This window comes from Malaclemys terrapin, chromosome 8 (genome assembly GCF_027887155.1).
Source record: "Malaclemys terrapin pileata isolate rMalTer1 chromosome 8, rMalTer1.hap1, whole genome shotgun sequence".
Lineage (NCBI taxonomy): Eukaryota > Metazoa > Chordata > Testudines > Emydidae > Malaclemys > Malaclemys terrapin.
Genome location: NC_071512.1, coordinates 58,695,231 through 58,712,926, shown reverse-complemented (window position 1 = coordinate 58,712,926; position 17,696 = coordinate 58,695,231). Strand labels below are relative to the sequence as shown.

Below are 17,696 nucleotides of genomic sequence, written 5' to 3'. Positions count from 1 at the left end.
AATACAATTTCTTTTTTCTTTATAAAGTTTACATATACAAGGAGACTGTACATTTTGTGGCTTGTATAACACTTAATAAATGCATGGGGTAAAAACTTCAAAAGCACCTGAGTGATTTAGGAGCTTAAGTTCCGTTTTTAAAAGTGACCTACACTATTCAAAATCTAAATCCCATTGACTTGCAGTAGGAGATGGGCTCTAAAATATCTTTTGAAAATGGAATTTAGATGATTTTGAAAATTTTACCCCGAATCCAGTGAAATGCACTCACATTGCAGGCTTCAGCTCTAAATCATGAATTAATAAAAGAAAACGATGGTAGACAAAAATACAACCTAACACATCTTGTCTTCATTCACTTTGTCTTATAATTGAATCAATTCTTTTCAACAACAAGAACCTATTTGAGTGCCCTCATAAATCAATCATCAATACTGAAGGAAGTGAAATATCATTTATCATATGACTTCTTGCTGATATAAATTTCCAAAACATAGTAACCAAGGTGGATAAAAATCAATGATTTTTTTTTAAATCAAAACATTCGGATTTCTTTGATTTAAATCAGATATTTTTGATAAAATGCTTTTTGAGGAAAAAACCTATCTAAAGATAGTTTTAATTAAGATACATTATAGCTCAAAGATATCTCATCATGGAATAGGGATTATAAATTCTAATTCTATAGTACGAGACAATATATTCATGTAATGTTTAAGAAAAGTTTTGTAAATGAGTTCCAATATTTCATGGATTAGGGACCCAATCTTATGGGCTTCCAGGGCTTCTGTATAGATTATTTAGATTAATCTTTCTATCTACCCAATGGGACTCAGTGCTCAGTCTAGAAGATACCATCAGAGATGCTTAGTTTTGCAGTTCTCAAACTGCGGATTTGTGTCTCCAGAGATAACATGCTTGTTAACAGCAAAAATGTTTTAAAATAAATAAGGTATAGAGGTGAGAAATAACAGACCTCAACCCTATTGACCCTCTTCAAATGTGTGTACACAGAGTCAGTCCCTTACCTCTCTCTAAAAGTGCAAAGTTTCAAAAAGTTCAATGAATAGAAGATTGTTGGAGGCGGAATAGATCTGGACAAGGAGAAGAAGTCTGGAGATAAATGTGAGAAGGGAGGGACAGGCAGTAGAAACAAAAGTGAAACTGTTTGAGCAGCATACTCCAGAAGCCTTGAGACCTTTCTGAGTGTAGCCTTCATTGATTTGAGATCTACCTTACCATTCTCTCACTAGAAGGGAAAATGTATAATGGCAGCAGGCTGTAAAAGAGACCCAGTTTGGGAATAAGAACCATTCAAGAAATATATGTTTGCTGACGATGTTTTAAAGAAAATCACACCAGTGAACTGGTGGAAGTCACTTAAGCACTTGGATTCAGAGACTGTTGAAGTGATAATCTCACTTTTAACAGCAGTAGCTTTTTCTGCCAGTGTAGAAAGAATATTTTCTTCCTTTGGACTAATTCATTCCAAACTGAGGAATTGTTTGGGACCTGAAAAAGCAAGAAAGCTTGTTTTTCTTTTCCAGATTATGAACAAACAGGAAAATGAAGGTGAAGATGACTGAGTTATCTGCAGAAGCCAGAATTTTACGTTTCTCATGTTGACCTGGCATAGTCCATTTAATTTTTGTTTTTTAAAAAATATTTCATTTAACTATTATAGTTAAAATTTTAACAAAAACAAACCTGATTTTAAAAAACTTGAATGTTTAGCTAAATTCAAAAATTCATATGCTTGTTTTGTTAAAATATTATATGTTTGCTGTTGAAGAAAAAAATCCAGAATACATAAAGTTGTTTTAGTTAAATAAAACAATTTAAATGTCTATCTGGTGATGTTCTCCCTCCTAATACAGCATGACAAGAAAATCCTCCAAATATTAATGATTAACCTGCTGAATTGGAGATATTTATGAAGTCATTGGGAGGTGAACTATCTGCTTCAATTACCTTTGGTAAATGAAATAACCAAACAATCATTCATTTTGTGATATAGCTGTAAAACTAATCTGAAAAATTTTCAAAATAAATCACTTTAAAAATGTAGAGTGTGTACCTTTTAAAAATGAAACCTACATCTATCTCTGAGTTGTGAAGAATATGTATTAAGGTTATAACAACCAACAAGAATGCACTTTTATGTAGAAATCCATGATTAAATCGAGTCTTCCTGACTAGTGATTTAAATCATGATTTCAATCAATTTGATTTACATCAAATCCACCCTGATAGTAACTTCGTATCATTGACTTAAGGTAAGTTTAAAACATATTATAAACATACCAAAGACTCAGAGAAGAGAGAAGACACTAGCATTCGATTCTTCATGTCAACAAAACTTTTGAATACATGAAAATGCTGCCTATAAGAGAAGCTTTTTAATTTGAAGAAATGTTTTCTTGTATAGAGTTTAATGAAATCAATGTGACTGTGATGTACCAGTATAAATAGCTGCCTAATTTTAGAACACAGTGTTTGGCTAACAACGTGTTGTCTGCAGGTGTTATTTTTTTTAATTCCTTTGAGACAATTAATTCTTGCTTGTGAAAGAAACTGCTTAGAGAGATTCCAGCAAAATGCAAGATGTTAAGCTTATTCTCAGATACTGGTGAAATTCAGAGGTCTGGTTAAAAATAAAATAAAAAGGAAACCATATCTGTCTGAAGAGGAAATATTTGACCAGGACTACTGTGTCATTCAAACTTCACAGTCTGGCAAGGTTGAGTGTGGGGGCTATAAGTTATCTGATCAAATATACCATTCATGCCCAAGCAAAAACACTTCAAGTGTTTCACACATACAGGTACAGGCATGGCAGGAAACAGAGAGAGCCAAAGATAGTAATCTGGAGGTTAATGCACTTTAGCACTTTGATCTTAATAGTGTAACTAAATTTAGGAACAGCATGGCCAGAAAATCAACCAATTAAATGCATCTGTCATAGCCAAGCCTTGGAATTAGCATAGAGGAAGATAATTTTTCTATTCAGACCCAGAGCATAGGGAACTCAAGAGATCTTTTTTCCTATAAGTAACTGATCTCACTTTTAGTCACTCATCTCATTGGAGATGGGTGGTGTCTCAGAGGTAGGACAGGACTCAAACTGTCCTGAGATACAAGCTTTGACCTGAAGGGAAGAAGCTATCATAGTGTAAATAATTATATATCTATGTTCAGTACTCTTTGTAGTTATATCAATACCCTGGTAAGGCAATGAACCTAGAAAAATGTAATTACTGTCAAAACCCCTTGTATTTTGTTTTTCTTATTTCACTGTATAAATCTTGTTTGATAATACTATATCTGGAAATGGAATAGTCATTTGCCCCCTGTAAGGAGTTGTGGTGGTTTGGTTTTGAGCATTTGCGGCAATGCCCTTTTTAAAGGCACTTATATCAGAATAAGTTATGTAAGTTCCTCATCTGAGGCCTGATCCAAACATTATTGAAGTCAAAGGAGGTACCACCAATTGACTTCAGAGTTGCTTGCATCTGTCCCCTGATGTAAATCAGTGTAACTCCATTGTGGAATTATATGGATTTACACTGCTGAGTAGATGGCAATTTTGACCTATTCTGATATGAGGAGGCAGACAGTGAGGAGTCCCATTGGCTTCAATGGGACCTCAGTAAGGGATGCAAAATTTAGCTTCTTGTATGTGGCAATATTGAGAAAGTAAGCGCGCTGTAAGAAAGTGTTTCCAATTGAACCATGCAACTTACACATTAATGTGAAGTGGTGCATTCATGCACCTTACTCTCTCTGAAATGTTGGTAACAATCATGGGTTTGCTATACTCAATTTCAGGTGCAGCAGCTCAAAAACTAAACTTGGATTGACCTGGCTTTAGCTAACTTTTCTTTCTGTTGCAATTTGTCTTTTATATGTAAAGAAATTGGGAAATCCACAGTGGAGCCAGTACATGCTTTGTGAACTCAGATTTCTCACCACAGGTAAATCTCACTAACTACAGTTATATACGCTAGTGCTGTGAATCTGTCAGCTCTTACAAGGGTCACTGTCTGACTTTACTTTAGTAAAAATAGCTGGATAGGTTTTTTTAAAAAGTTATCTCAATAAAAACTTTCCTGAAATAAATCATATTAAATTATGTTTAGTTAGTAATTATTACCATTCTGGGCATGACCGGCGCCATTAGGGTCAGAAATACTATGAATAGAATGAACACTAAGAGCCTTGAGCATAAAAGCAGATGGCAGCTGCATGAAATCTTGCACCATCACCTTTCTGAGGAATGTTATCCTATACAATTAATGCACCTCAACAAGAAGGAACAAGGCAGGATTTATCATACATCCATAACCTAGTAAGTAAAAAAGTGGAAGTATTTTTGTTCAAAACCTACTCTACCTCAAGTCAAGACAAGTTATGCAATTATATAGGGAGGGAATGGCTTAGAAAATTATACTGAATGGAAAACTTCAAGAGCATGGTACACTAAATACGCTGATAAGGATGGCAGTCTTAAAATAACACTGTTAAGTTAAAAGAAATATTTAGAAGGAAAGGTGATCTTGTGTCTCAGACATTAGAGTTGGACTTGCGAGTAGAGTTGATGCACGCCTCCGTCACCTCCATCCAGTGGAAAATTTAAACTTTTCCTCAAAAAGAAAAAAAAAAAATACTGAGAGCATCTTTAGTTTTCAGCTGAAAACGTTTCAGTTTTCCATTGTGAAGTAGAATATTTTTGAGGAAAACAGACACTTTCCACATTTTCATTTGGTCAAAAATCTAAAAAATCTGGTTCAATTTCCATATACTTATGAACTTTAATAAACTTTAATCATTGCTTAAAATTAACCCAACCTCTTTTGTAATTCTCACAGTGGGACCAGTACCAGATTTACCATGGGGCCGGGCCCACAGTCCAAAGGGGAGTCGGCCCGGCCCACTCTTCTCTGCCCCCCCACCCTCCGTGGGGGCAGAAGCTTGATGCTGCCGGCTCCTGGGGCTTCTGCTGTAGCAGGGCAGGCTCTGCTGGCAGCCAAGCTCCTCCCCTGCCTCTTCCCGGGAGGGTGTTACATTCCCTCCTCTCCCCCTCCCTGCCAACTATCAGCTGTTTGCTGGCAGGAGGGAGGGGGAAGAGTGGAGACTCAGCATGCTCAACGCTCCGGGGAGAGGAGGAGGAGAACAGGTGGGGGCGGGGCCTTGGGGAAAGGGCTGGAATTGGGGCATACCCCCTCCAGCCCCATGCCGTGAGCATCCCCATGACCCCAGCCCACACCCTCAGCCCTCTGCCCACCCTGACCCCTGCACCTCCTCACACACACCCAGCCCCCTGCCCTGACCCCTGCACTCCTCACACATCTCCCCATCCCCCTGCCCTGACTCCTGCACCCCCTCACACCTCCCCAGCCCCCTGTCCTGACTCCTGCACCCCTCACACATACCCACACCCCATGCCTTCACTCATTCGCCCCCCCCCATATCCCTATCCCCACCCTGACACCAAACAGGAGCTCCTGGACCCCACCCCATTCCCACCTGCACTCCTCACACCAAACAGGAGCTGCCCCAGGTAAGCGCTCCACACCCCAACCTCCTGCCCCAACCCTGAGCCCCAATTTGTACCCTAACTCCTGGCCAGACCCCACACCCCAACGTTTTTTTACATTTTTTTTATAAAGCACTCTTATCCAAAGTGCTTTACAATAGTTAGCTAACGGTACAAACAATATTTGGAAAGATCATTAAGTGGTCCGTCAAGACCCTCCGTGATTCTCAAGTGGTCTATGGAAAAATAAGTTAGACTCAAGAACAATCAAGGTACCTCCCTTTATTTTCATTTACTTGCTATTACTTATAGGAGGAGGATGAAGAAAAAAAGAATGAAAAACGGGGGCAGGGGGAGATAAGAGAGAATGTTCTTTTTCTTGGCTGGGTCCCAAGGAGGGCCCATGCAAATGAAGCTGAGCCCAGGGCCAGGGGGCCCCACTAACTCTAAATCTACCACTGGCTGTCATGTCACCTGGGTTGGGGATACTGTGTCAGCTGATCCCCACAGTCTCCAACCTACCTGGGCAGTACAGCAGACATGGTCCTGCCCACTAGGTCCTCTCCGCTCCCTAGCCCACCCACCACTTGCTACCCCCAAGGCTTTATTGGCAGCCCTGTTGCCAGGTATCCAGTTTTAGACTGGAAACTCCAGTAGAAAATGGGACCTGAGTGTCCGGTTAGCAGTGCTGACTGGACACTAAAAGTCTGGTTATAGGAGTAACCACATTAGCCTCTGCTCCTCCCACTCCCAACACCCACCCCAGAGGGCTGGAAGAGAACCTATCCTGCAGCTGCGGGAGGAGGGGCAGCTCAGTGCAGAGAGAGACGAAGAGAATGGGCTAGAACCAGGTAGGTACCCACTCTATGTGAGCCGGGGGGGGAAAGGGGAGGAATCCTGTTTACCCCCTCCCCAACCCTGCTGTGCTTTCAGTTTTCCCCTGGCCCCTCCCTTGCTCCAGGGACCAAGCCTAGCTCCTGCCCCATTGTGCTTTTGCCCTGGCCCCTTTTACAATCATTCCCTGGGGGGCCCACAAATATATTTGGCGATGGGACCACAAAAAGTTAATCCGGCCCTGAGTGGAACCAATCATTCAAGATTTATCCAAGCCATGGGATATACTTAGTCCAAAAAGAATTAAGAAGAAGTAGGACTTTTTTTTAAGTTGGGGGGGGGAGAACCTCACAAATGACAACTAAATAAAGAGATTGAAAACATACCTGCGAACATAAGTTCTGACACATCAGGTTTGACATGGAGACAAGTAAAGAGTGGCAGAGCACACTGTGCCTCATTGACTTTCTCTTTCATCTTGCTCAAGGTGGTATTCATCCTCTGCACAAAAAAAAGAGGAGAGAAGTTACATAAAAACTATTGGTAAAAGAGCAGTCTGGAAATGGATGACCTGCTGCTATTGGGAAGACTTCTAGTTTTGTTGAAATCATCAAAAGAGAAGAAGGACCTCCTGAAAAATCAGAATGCATCACCATAAAAGGAGCTAATCTCTATGAATGTCACTATTTGTACAACACATGTTAATGTACAGGAATCAAGGTAGTAAATGCTTAATGCAGCTCCCATTCTCACTGAACTATTTACCATATCTGAGAGCAGGAGGAGACTTTGGGGACCTCTTTGAGGGTGTTTTGAAAATTTGGCAGAGATATGCAGGATGAAGTCAGTGTCTCCCATACACTCTGTTTCCTGTGACTGCTGGGGTAGCAGTATTGGTGGACACTGAAGGTTCTTATCTTCTGTTGTTATAACTGGGCTTGTCTACATGCTATTCCAAAATAGTTATTTCTGATTAATTCCTTGTGTGGATACTCTTATTCCAGAATGAGACTGATTTATTCTGAATTATATCAATCTGGATTAAGACAATTCAGAATATACTACTCTTAGTCCATAATAAGAGCATCAACACATGAAGTTAATTGGAAATAGTTAGTCTGCTTTACATGCATACCTGGCTTTATTCCAGATTAATTTTCATATGTAGACAAACTCTAAGAATAAACATTAAGAAAAATATATCAGAAGGCTAGGAAGGTCATCACAACCTTAATGCTTTCTCTTAGGCTGAACCACCATTTACTAAAATGTGATAGATATAAGAAATGTGATCTACTGCATAGGACAGAATCCTGGGAGCCAAGAATTCTGGGTTCTATTTCCAGTTCTTTCAATGACTTGTTGCTTCAATTTGCATATTCAGCTAAATTCTCTGGGCTATTGTTTGTTCCTCTATATAACAGGAATAGTAATTCTAACCAACCTCACCCCAAGAGCTGTTTTGCCGTCCTCTCTGTCAATATTTTACTGCTATTAACCTTGGAATAAGTCAATATCTGTATAGTTTATTTGTACATATGCACACTATAGAGTATCAGACCAATCTATAATAGTCTATTAGTATATTTCATTACATAAGTACTCTTTGCTTATGGTACATGATTAAAGGCAAATCCTGCTCACATGATTCACTGGACTTCAACAAGTCTATTACATGAGTTGGTCAAGCAGGATTGCCTTTAATACTGCACAACAGTACTATCCTATGGCATCTCTTTCACTTTCAGAAAGTTGGTGTAGCGAGGTAGTCACCCCGCTCCTGCCCTGATGGGCTTAAAACAGCCCTAGGAGAGAGCTGCAGCAGGGGAAAATCTAGGCTGATTGAGGGAAACAGCCATGGGGGGGCCATGCCCCAATCAGGCCACGGCTGGCCCTATAAGAGGGCTGAGGGCTAGAGGCTGAAAAAGACACAGAGTCTCTATCTGGCTCGAGAGAGAGGAGGACCTGGCTGCCTGGGAAGCTAAGCAGGGTACCTGAGGTGGAGCAGTGCTGGAGAAGGGCAGAGCGAGCTGGGGAGCTCCAGCCTAGCAAAACCCCAGGACACAGGCCGAGTTAAGGGCCCACAAAGGGTACTGGGGCTGCAGGGGGGCAGCCCAGAGACAGGCAGAGGCAGCTCGTCCAACCCCCCTTCCAATGATGAGTGGTTTATAGACTGCAGTCCGCCCCAGGGAGCGGGGGCTAGATGATGACTGGCAGTAACCATTGAGGCAAGGTGGGGATAGGGGGTTGGGGGTTCCCCTGGGTGGGGAGACCCAGATTGTGGGATGCTGCTAGGAGGCAGGGCACCAGGGTCTGGGAAGGACACGGAGCCAGTGGCAGGCAAGACACTGGGCTGGGAAGAGCTAATTCACTGGACGACCAGCAGGAGGCACCATGCCGGTGAGTCGCCGCCCCGCCACAGTTGGTGATAGGAGATTCATTAAATAAATAGACAAACTGGATCTGGGCTATTACTTCATAACAGACATGAAAGACAAATGCTGCTTCTTTTCTTATTCACTAAATGTGCATGGGCAGATTGCAATTTTCTTGAATGATTTAGTTATTTGAAATTATTTGACAAATATTCCTGCTACTAAACATGTTTGATAAAATGTTAGTGAGGACACAAAAAGGTCAATTCAAATGAATATCTGCAGATGTTATTTTCCAGTATTCTCGCAGCTCAAATAACCATAAAAAACACACTTACATTTTGGATAAGTGTTTCCCCTATCAACATTCCAAAGATGTCAGTGAATGTTACAGGCTGCCCAGAACGTTTCTTATTCCATAATGCTTCAATGTAGCGTTTGACTTTCTGTGGAGTGAGCAGCAGAAGTGGGTTATGACTGACACAGTTCATCAATTCTTCATTAATCTCCTTTGGTCCTTTCCTTGGGAAATCTGGGTGAGAATACAAAGTTGACATGTACCTGTAATGAAAATACAGTGATCAATAGCTCTGTCAATAAATACACAAGACACTAGGTCCTGATTTTGCAGGATAAAGGCCCAAATGAGCTAAATTTACAACAGACAGACTATCTAAGTTTATATTTCACACAGATTTCCTATGTGATTATTCATTTTACACAAAACCCTGGAGTTTTTATGCAGGAAAAGCTCCCATGAATGGGAAGTCCATGATTTGACCTTCATGTCTTATTTACTCCCTATAAAACAGGAATATACCATGAGTAACATTTTCAAGTATGCTCACTTTTGAAAATGGGACCTAGGTGCTTTTGAAAAATTTTACGGCTGTCAAACGATTAAAAAAATTAATTGCAATTAATTGCACTGTTAATAATAAAATACCATTTATTTAAATATTTTTTGATGTTTTCTACATTTTCAAATATAATTACACCTCTACCCCGATATAACATGAATTCGGATATAATGCGGTAAAGCAGCGCTCCAGGGGTGCGGGGTTGCGCACTCCAGCGGATCAAAGCAAGTTCGATATAACGCGGTTTCACCTATAACGCGGTAAGATGTTTTGGCTCACGAGAACAGCGTGATATCGGGGTAGAGGTGTATTTCAATTACAACACAGAATACAAAGTGTACAGTGCTCACTTTATATTTATTTTTATTACCAATATTTGCACTGTAAAAAACAAAAGAAATAGTATTTTTCAATACTAATACAAGTACTGTAGTGAAATCTCTTTATCATGAAAGTGCACTTACAAATGTAGAATTATGTACAAAAAAAATGCAATCAAAAATAAAACAATGTAAAACTTTAGAGCCTATAAGTCCAATCAGTCCTACTTCTTGTTCAGCCAATCACTCAAACAAGTTTCTTTATATTTGCAGAAGATAGTGCTGCCTGCTTCTTGCTTACAATGTCATCTAAAAGTGAGAACAGGCATTTGCATGGCACTATTGTAGCCGGCATCGCAAGAAATTTACATGCCAGATGCGCTAAAGATTCATATGTCCCTTGATGCTTCAACCACCATTCCAGAGGACATGTGTTCATGCTGATGATGGGTTCTGCTCAATAACGATCTAAAGAAATGTTCATTTTCATCATCTGAATCAGTTGCCACCAGCAAAAGGTTGATTTTCTTTTTTGGTGGTTCGTGTTCTGTAGTTTCCAATCAGAATGTTGCTCTTTTAAGACTTCTGAAAGCATGTTCCACACCGCATCCCTCTCAGATTTTGGAAGACACTTCAGATTCTTAAATCTTGGGTCATGGACCATACCTATCTTTAGACATTTCACATTGGTATCTTCTTTGCATTTTGTCAAATTTGCAGTGAAAGTGTTCTTAAAACGAACAACATGTGCTGGGTCATCATCCGAGACTGGTATAACATGAAATATGTGGCAGAATGTGGGTAAAACAGAGCAGGAGACATACAATTCTCCTCCAAGGAGTTCAGTCACAAATTTAATGAATGCATATTTTTTTAACGAGCGTCATCAGCATGGAAACATGTCTTCTGGAATGATGGCTGAAGCATGAAGAGGCATATGAATCTTTAGCGCATCTGGCACGTAAATATCTTGCGACTCCAGCTACGACAGTGCCATGCGAACACCTATTCTCACTTTCAGGTGACATTGTAATTAAGAAGTGGGCAGCATTATCTTCCATAAATGTAAACAAACTTGTTTCTCTTAGCAATTGGCTGAACAAAAAGTAGGACTGAATAGACTTTTAAGCTCTAAAGTTTTACATTGTTTTGGTTTTGAGTGCAGTTATGTAACAAAAAAACCTACATCTGTAAGATGCACTTTCATGATAAAGAGATTGCACTACAGTACTTGTATGAGGTGAATTGAAAAATACTATTTCTTTTGTTTATCATTTTACAGTGCAAATATTTTTAATCAAAGATAATAATATAAAGTAAGCACTGTACACTTTGCATTCTGTTTTGTAATAATCAATACATTTGAAAATGTAGAAAGACATCCAAAAATATTTATTAAATTTCAATTGGTATTCTATTGTTTAACAGAGAGATTAATCGTGATTAATTTTTGAGTTAATCGTGTGAGTTAACTGTGATTAATCGACAGCCCTAAAATTTTTATATAATTTATTTTTATATCATTGATATATTCAGGCATGTCCCTGGTTTTGAGGATATATACATCACATTAAAAAAATAAGCTGAAGTTAAGAATGAAGAACTACAAATAACTCAAGTGGAAAAAATACAGGAGAATGTTTTATTTTAAAAAGCCACACACACAAATATAACCCATAAGCTAAATTTTAGAAAGATAGGAAGGTATAAGGTAAGCTTAAATATATATAACATGCATGCGGATACACAGAATATAGTCTGAAAAGTTTTACTCAAAGTATATTCTTGTTTTTAAAGGGTTTGTGCATGTATACATACAAACACACACAGAGTTATGCTTATTTAGCTCTTTTCATGCTCCAAATACATTATTTTACATTATTTGATGAGTCAGCGCTCCAAATGTAAATGTGACTATGCATGAAAGCTCCAAATAATTGTTTAAATTGTTCAATTAAATATAATCATGTTAATAAAACTGTACGTGCCAACTGCATTATGGTCTTGACAATTATCTTTCAGCAGCAAATCTTTATCCAGGCACAAGGGTCAAAAACTGAAGTCCTAAACCACTCCTTATTTGGGCAAAACTTCTCTTGAAATAAATGGGGGTTTGATTGACTAAGGGCTTCAGAATAGGGGTCCCAAATGCACTGCATTTCAATTAGATAAAACTTGCTTATTTATATATATGCTTAAGGATTACAAAATTAGAGGAGAAATTATTGCAATAAGCTAACTGTGGCAATTCAGTCTTACTCAGAGAATGACCAAACAAATGTCTCAGTGCCATATTATCAACTCTGACTTCTTTTCATCTAATGTACTTACTGGTATGAATATGAACCCTGTCATCTATTATGCAGAGGCGTTTGGACCAGATTTACAAAGGTATTTAGGCACTTAAAGATATGGATAGGTCAGTGCTTAATTTGTAAAGAAAAAGGTACCTTGGCTCAAGAAATTAGGTGCTGGGGCTCAAACAATTTTTTTACTTTCATAACTGATGTGGCAAACCGAAAGGTCCCGGGGCTATGAACTGCCAAGCCTGGAGGTGCTGGGACCCAGCCCTGGCAAGCCCTGGCACAAATTAAGCATTGAGATAGGTGCGTAGTGGGATTTTCAAAAAAAAAGTCTAAGCAGGTTAGGCAAGTAACCCAATTTGGTAATTATGTCACCCTCTTGTGGCCAAAAGAGATATACTACTACTGTCAAGAAATGTAGATTCTTCACTATTTCAAATTAGCCAAAGCCTGTGTTTGGGGAATTTCCCCCCATGTAGAATGTATACAGTTTAATGGACAACTGGATTGTCCATACATGTTACAACTCTTCTTAAAAGCCATCAGTGTTACTGACGTTTATTTTTAGCCCACTATAATTTAAACAGTTTGTCTACTTTACATCTCTGTATGGATGTAAATACAAATAGCTTTTTGCATAATTTAGGTGGGAAAGATTCACACTGTAATGTATGCAGTAATATATATGAAAATAGAGCCTAGATAGTCCTTATCAGTATATGTTGGCTTACGTCTACTGTACTAATAAGTAAAGCAAATAAGGAAACGAGCATCTTTTTTTTCTTTATATTTGACAAACCAATTTAAAAAACTGCTAAAATCAAATGTACAAACTGGAAACAACCCTCAGTCCAAGTGAACAGTATTTTACACATTTAAGACATTACTCGGCTATACACTTACACTCATACCTAACCTTAAAGACCCAAGCAATCCCACTGCCATCAATGAGTATTCACATACTTAAGAAAAGGCATGTCCATAAGGCTCCAATCCAGCAAAGCATTACTGAGGTAATAAAAATTACCATAATTCCAGGAAATTCTTTAAAACAATAAAATGGAGAGCTGGAAAGTAATTCAAAGCACATATGCTGATGATTAAAACCAAATTGATTTGGCCAGCATTTACACAACTTAGCAGTCATCTCATAAATTAGGACTGAAGTGGAGAAATTTAAAAAGTTGATTGCAAATATATTTTTAAAAATGGACAAGCAGCCAGATATTCCACAATCAGTTTCAAAGTAATTGAAAGATTAAAGAGTTTATAGCAGCATCCAGCTGTTTGTAACTCATCTTTTTAAGAGGTGAAGAACAGAAACATCTAAGCTGATATAACAGCTTTTAAATACTCACAGCAAATGAAGGTTTGATGATTGGAGGTTATGTAAAAAGTACACAGAGTCCTCATGCAGTAACATGTACTCTATCTCTCTTTCTCCAGTCCTCTCTTTTATTGATGTCATTTAATCTTTTACTTTTTATTAATGCCATTTGAAAATTAATAGAAGTGTGGGTTATCAGTTAGCAAGAGCCAGATATTTTCACAATTAAGGGACAGTAAAGGAGTCACATTTTATGCAGTGTTTTAGTGCGTTTTAGAATTTAAAGTAGACCAACTGGGCAGGAAGCCTCTGGGTTCTGTCAGGGGATTTTAGATCAGTCATTTATTCTCACTGTGCTTTAGCATAATGAAACCTATGCCACATGTCCAATGCAAGATTTAATTAGTGTTTGCAAAGTGCTTTGAGAGTTTATGGTAGTGCAAAGTATTAACATGTGTATCAAATCACAGGTGAAACTACAGTGTGTGTGAAAAAAGGAAAATATGATGCGGAAGATCAGTCTATGGTCAGGCAAGGTGACTGACACAATTAATGAGGTAGATACCCTCTTCCAAGATCAAGCACACATCTTGGGGAACAGGCAGAAACCTGTCCTTTCCCTCAAGAGAAGGAACAGGGAATACTCCACCCTTCAGATGGAAGCATAACCCTGTTCCTGGGGGATAAATGGTATGGAAAAGAAAAAACAAGGAGGTACTGGCTAAGTGTCAAAAATAGAATTTCTTTATAATACACAGGACAATTCTGAAAAGGTGATATCACCCAGACTGTGCAGACTTATTCGATTAAACCTCAGCTATTTTTAAACTTATTTTTCTGACCTGATTGGTTTAAAGAATTTTACTATTTTGATTCAAATTCTATTATCTTTACAGTACATCGACATACAGGGTTGAACTCTCACCAGCGCTGTATTTGTTTAAAATGTAGCTCAGTGAGATCCAGACCTCAGGCAAAATCGGCTCACGTTCTGACTAGTAAGTAGCTAATTCAATGAACTTGCAGACTTAACTGAGGCAGGAAGGACAGCTGTTATTTCTCTCAACACAGTTTACCAGGGCTGGCATAAAGGGGAAATATAGGTTTGGCACCAGTCTGATGCTGGCTTCTTTTCTGGTCTCAAACTGAGCAAAAGCTAATAACAGCAAAGGCACTCTTTAACTATATAGGAAAGAAGCAAAGCACCACCAGCACACAGAGTTTCTGCCACATCTTGGGGTTAGCATGAACAAATCACAACATGCCCACTTTTCTGCAAGCCATATTCCATTCTACCCTGCTCTTACCAATGGTAAAGAACTTCATATGGGAACATCCACTGTTAATTCCTCCAGAGAAAATGGGAATATATCTCAAAAGCCAATAGTTGGAGACATGGGCTTCTTTCTGGCACTGTGTGTTCCCATCTTCTTATGTCCACATATGAGATGTCTACTTAGAACTTGGCACATATACTAATGCATTTATACCAACCAGTGTATCTTCACCCTGTAGTGAAATTCTAATGGTCTTGACCCAAGTTCAACAAGACCTTTCATTTCTGCAGCAAATCCAACATGCACACACCCAGGTCTCCTCACAAAAAATCTGATTTTTGTTTTCTTGAGCAAGGAAAAATCATCAACCTTTTTTGTGTAAATTTGTTCTTAAGGGGCTAGAGTCCCTGGTCAAGGGCTCCTATGGCAGAAAGTACACAAGGCTATGGTGATGCCAAACTGTTAAAATCTCTCCTACCTACAAGGTGGCCCACCAGCTTGAAAAGTGAGGACATTGGTTGTATAGTGACATGGCTATTGGAGATGAGAACTGTGTTAATTCAGATCCTCACTGATCAAGCTCCTATGCAACCCTCTTGGAGTTGAAGTTGCCTACATCCTGCCAGGTACTCCAAAATACTAGCAACCGAAGCTCAACTCCATTGCCACTCTACTGCACTGGATGGAGAATTCCTTCCCCCTGGTGACTGTAACCTACATCATAAAATTCATTCTCCCAGTTATCAGTGGAAAGTTTCCACTGCACCAAAACAAAGTGGGGCTGGGGGAGGGCACAGAAAACTTACCATGTAGATCCAGATAGACCAGCAATATATGTTGCACAGTCTAAAATTCCTGATTCATAGAGCGCTTTCATAACTCCAGAAAACCCTACCATGGCACGAAATCCACCACCTGAACCCAACACCGCTATCACTGGTACCTGGGCAAATGAAAAAGACAGCACACAGTAAGATTGGCTTCAAGGATGCATTTTAAAGAGCGAAATATATTTTGTGTCCACCAACCAGTAGCCAAAGACATCAGGCTTATGCAATTAATAGTCACCATTCAACAGTCCCCACAGCAGAGACTCAAAGATGAATCCTTATCTCTATGATGCAGATCTTACAAGATAACCAAAATGGTTCCTCTTAACATTAGAAAAGACATTAAGCCTTATGATCTAAAAATAATAAATCCACAGAATTTTTTTTTTAAAGGAAACACCTCTGAGTAACATCTCAGTGAAGGAGCCAAAAGCAGTGAAATTTCAGATCTACAGCCTTTATCAGAGAGACTTGGCTCTCTCTTTGGAAGGTGTACTAGTCATCTCACTTACTGACAGCTATTGGAGTGGATGCTCATCCACACATAGGTCTTGGACACCCATGATTATTCTTTAGGGGGTCTTTAAATTGGCCCTTATTGCACATCCTTATTTATAATTTAATGATCTAACACATCTTTAAGGGGTCATACGGTTGACAAACTTATTTTGTGTTGAAAAAAATTCAGTCCTTTACTATCAAGTTTTACTTCAGTTCAAGTTTGAATAGATATGAGCTATTTCAGTCAAATAGGAAGGGGAGACGGATGGAAATCCTAACACAGCAATAACTAAAGCTCCACTACCATGAAAAAAAAATTGCCATGTAGAATAATTTTAAGTGTCCAATCCTACATGTTATACACACCCCAAACTCCCACTAACTTTAGGAAGACTTTGGACCTAAAGGATCTAGAGTTTCTGATGTATCTATTATCCTAGCCTTGCACCATACCCCACCACAGAAAAAAGAGTTAGACAAAATAATTTCCAACAAAAAATAGAAAACAGATTATTCTCACAAGATTGAGTACCCAACATTTAAGACAATTGTATATCTGTTTCATGTCATTTATTTGTCAAATCCATTGTAAATAGTAGGCTGTGTACATTGTTTATAAGCAGCTATGGAATTCAATAAAGATCACCAATTATAACAATTCATAATTGCTTAGCTGACTCCCTAACTATCCTCTTCCACAACAATAAAGGGAAGATTTTCAAAGGCACAAATGGCAGATAGGCACCATCTCCCATTGACTTTTATTCCGCTTTGTGCCTTCACATGCTCCTCCTCAATCGTCTATGGACTCAAAGTAGTTAGGGATTAGGGAGGAGGGGAAACTAATAGATAACGAGAGTCCATTCCCTCCATTAACACTGGATACTGTCCTCAGCTTGAGAATTTAACTGATGCTATTCTTGACTCAAGGACAAATGCCAAGTTATACATTTCCAAGGTGGAGCTGTATACGGATATACAAAAAACAGAAACTGCTATTGGATGGCCAAAGTGAATGCACATCAGAAACAAGGGGGGGGGGGGTGGAAATCCTCAAACCAGTGAAGAAAAAAAGGAAAGGGGGATGGAATTTCACTAACAGGGTGAAATCCTTGTTCTATTGAAGTCAATGGCAAACCTCCCATTGATTTAAATGAGGCCACGATTTCATCACTCTCTTTTTCTTAGTCTGCAAATCCCAGGAAAGTCAGTTTGGCCCATAGAGTGGTAAATTAATCCCACTATCTAATCTCTGGTATAATCCCTCTAGTAGTTATCTCAGTCCCAGTCTATTTCGTGAGCTGCGTGAATAAAACAGCAGCAGTAACCAAAATCACTGATCAATTTATACATCTCACTGATGACACTTCTTATACCCATGACAGGAAAGTGCTGTACATTATCTAAAGTATGATTTCAACATGCTATCCAACATGCCAATCATAGTTTACTTAAGAAATATTAAATCAACCCGGGCAAGGTTGTGCAATTATTACCCACAGGGACTAGTGCCTTTCTCTTCATTTAAACGGC

General features: G+C 38.9%; 1 protein-coding gene across 2 annotated transcripts in view; it reads right to left on the bottom strand.

Moving 5' to 3' along the window:
• Positions 1 to 17,696, bottom strand: part of PLA2G4A (phospholipase A2 group IVA) — a 136,695-nt gene that overhangs the window by 27,553 nt on the left and 91,446 nt on the right. For both annotated transcript variants that reach the window (XM_054037838.1, XM_054037839.1), the window contains 3 exons: positions 15,639 to 15,775; positions 9,084 to 9,306; positions 6,757 to 6,871 (listed from right to left, as the gene is read on the bottom strand). In XM_054037838.1, the coding sequence (XP_053893813.1) occupies positions 6,757 to 6,871; positions 9,084 to 9,306; positions 15,639 to 15,775 (475 nt within the window). The remainder of the gene's footprint in view (positions 1 to 6,756; positions 6,872 to 9,083; positions 9,307 to 15,638; positions 15,776 to 17,696) is intronic.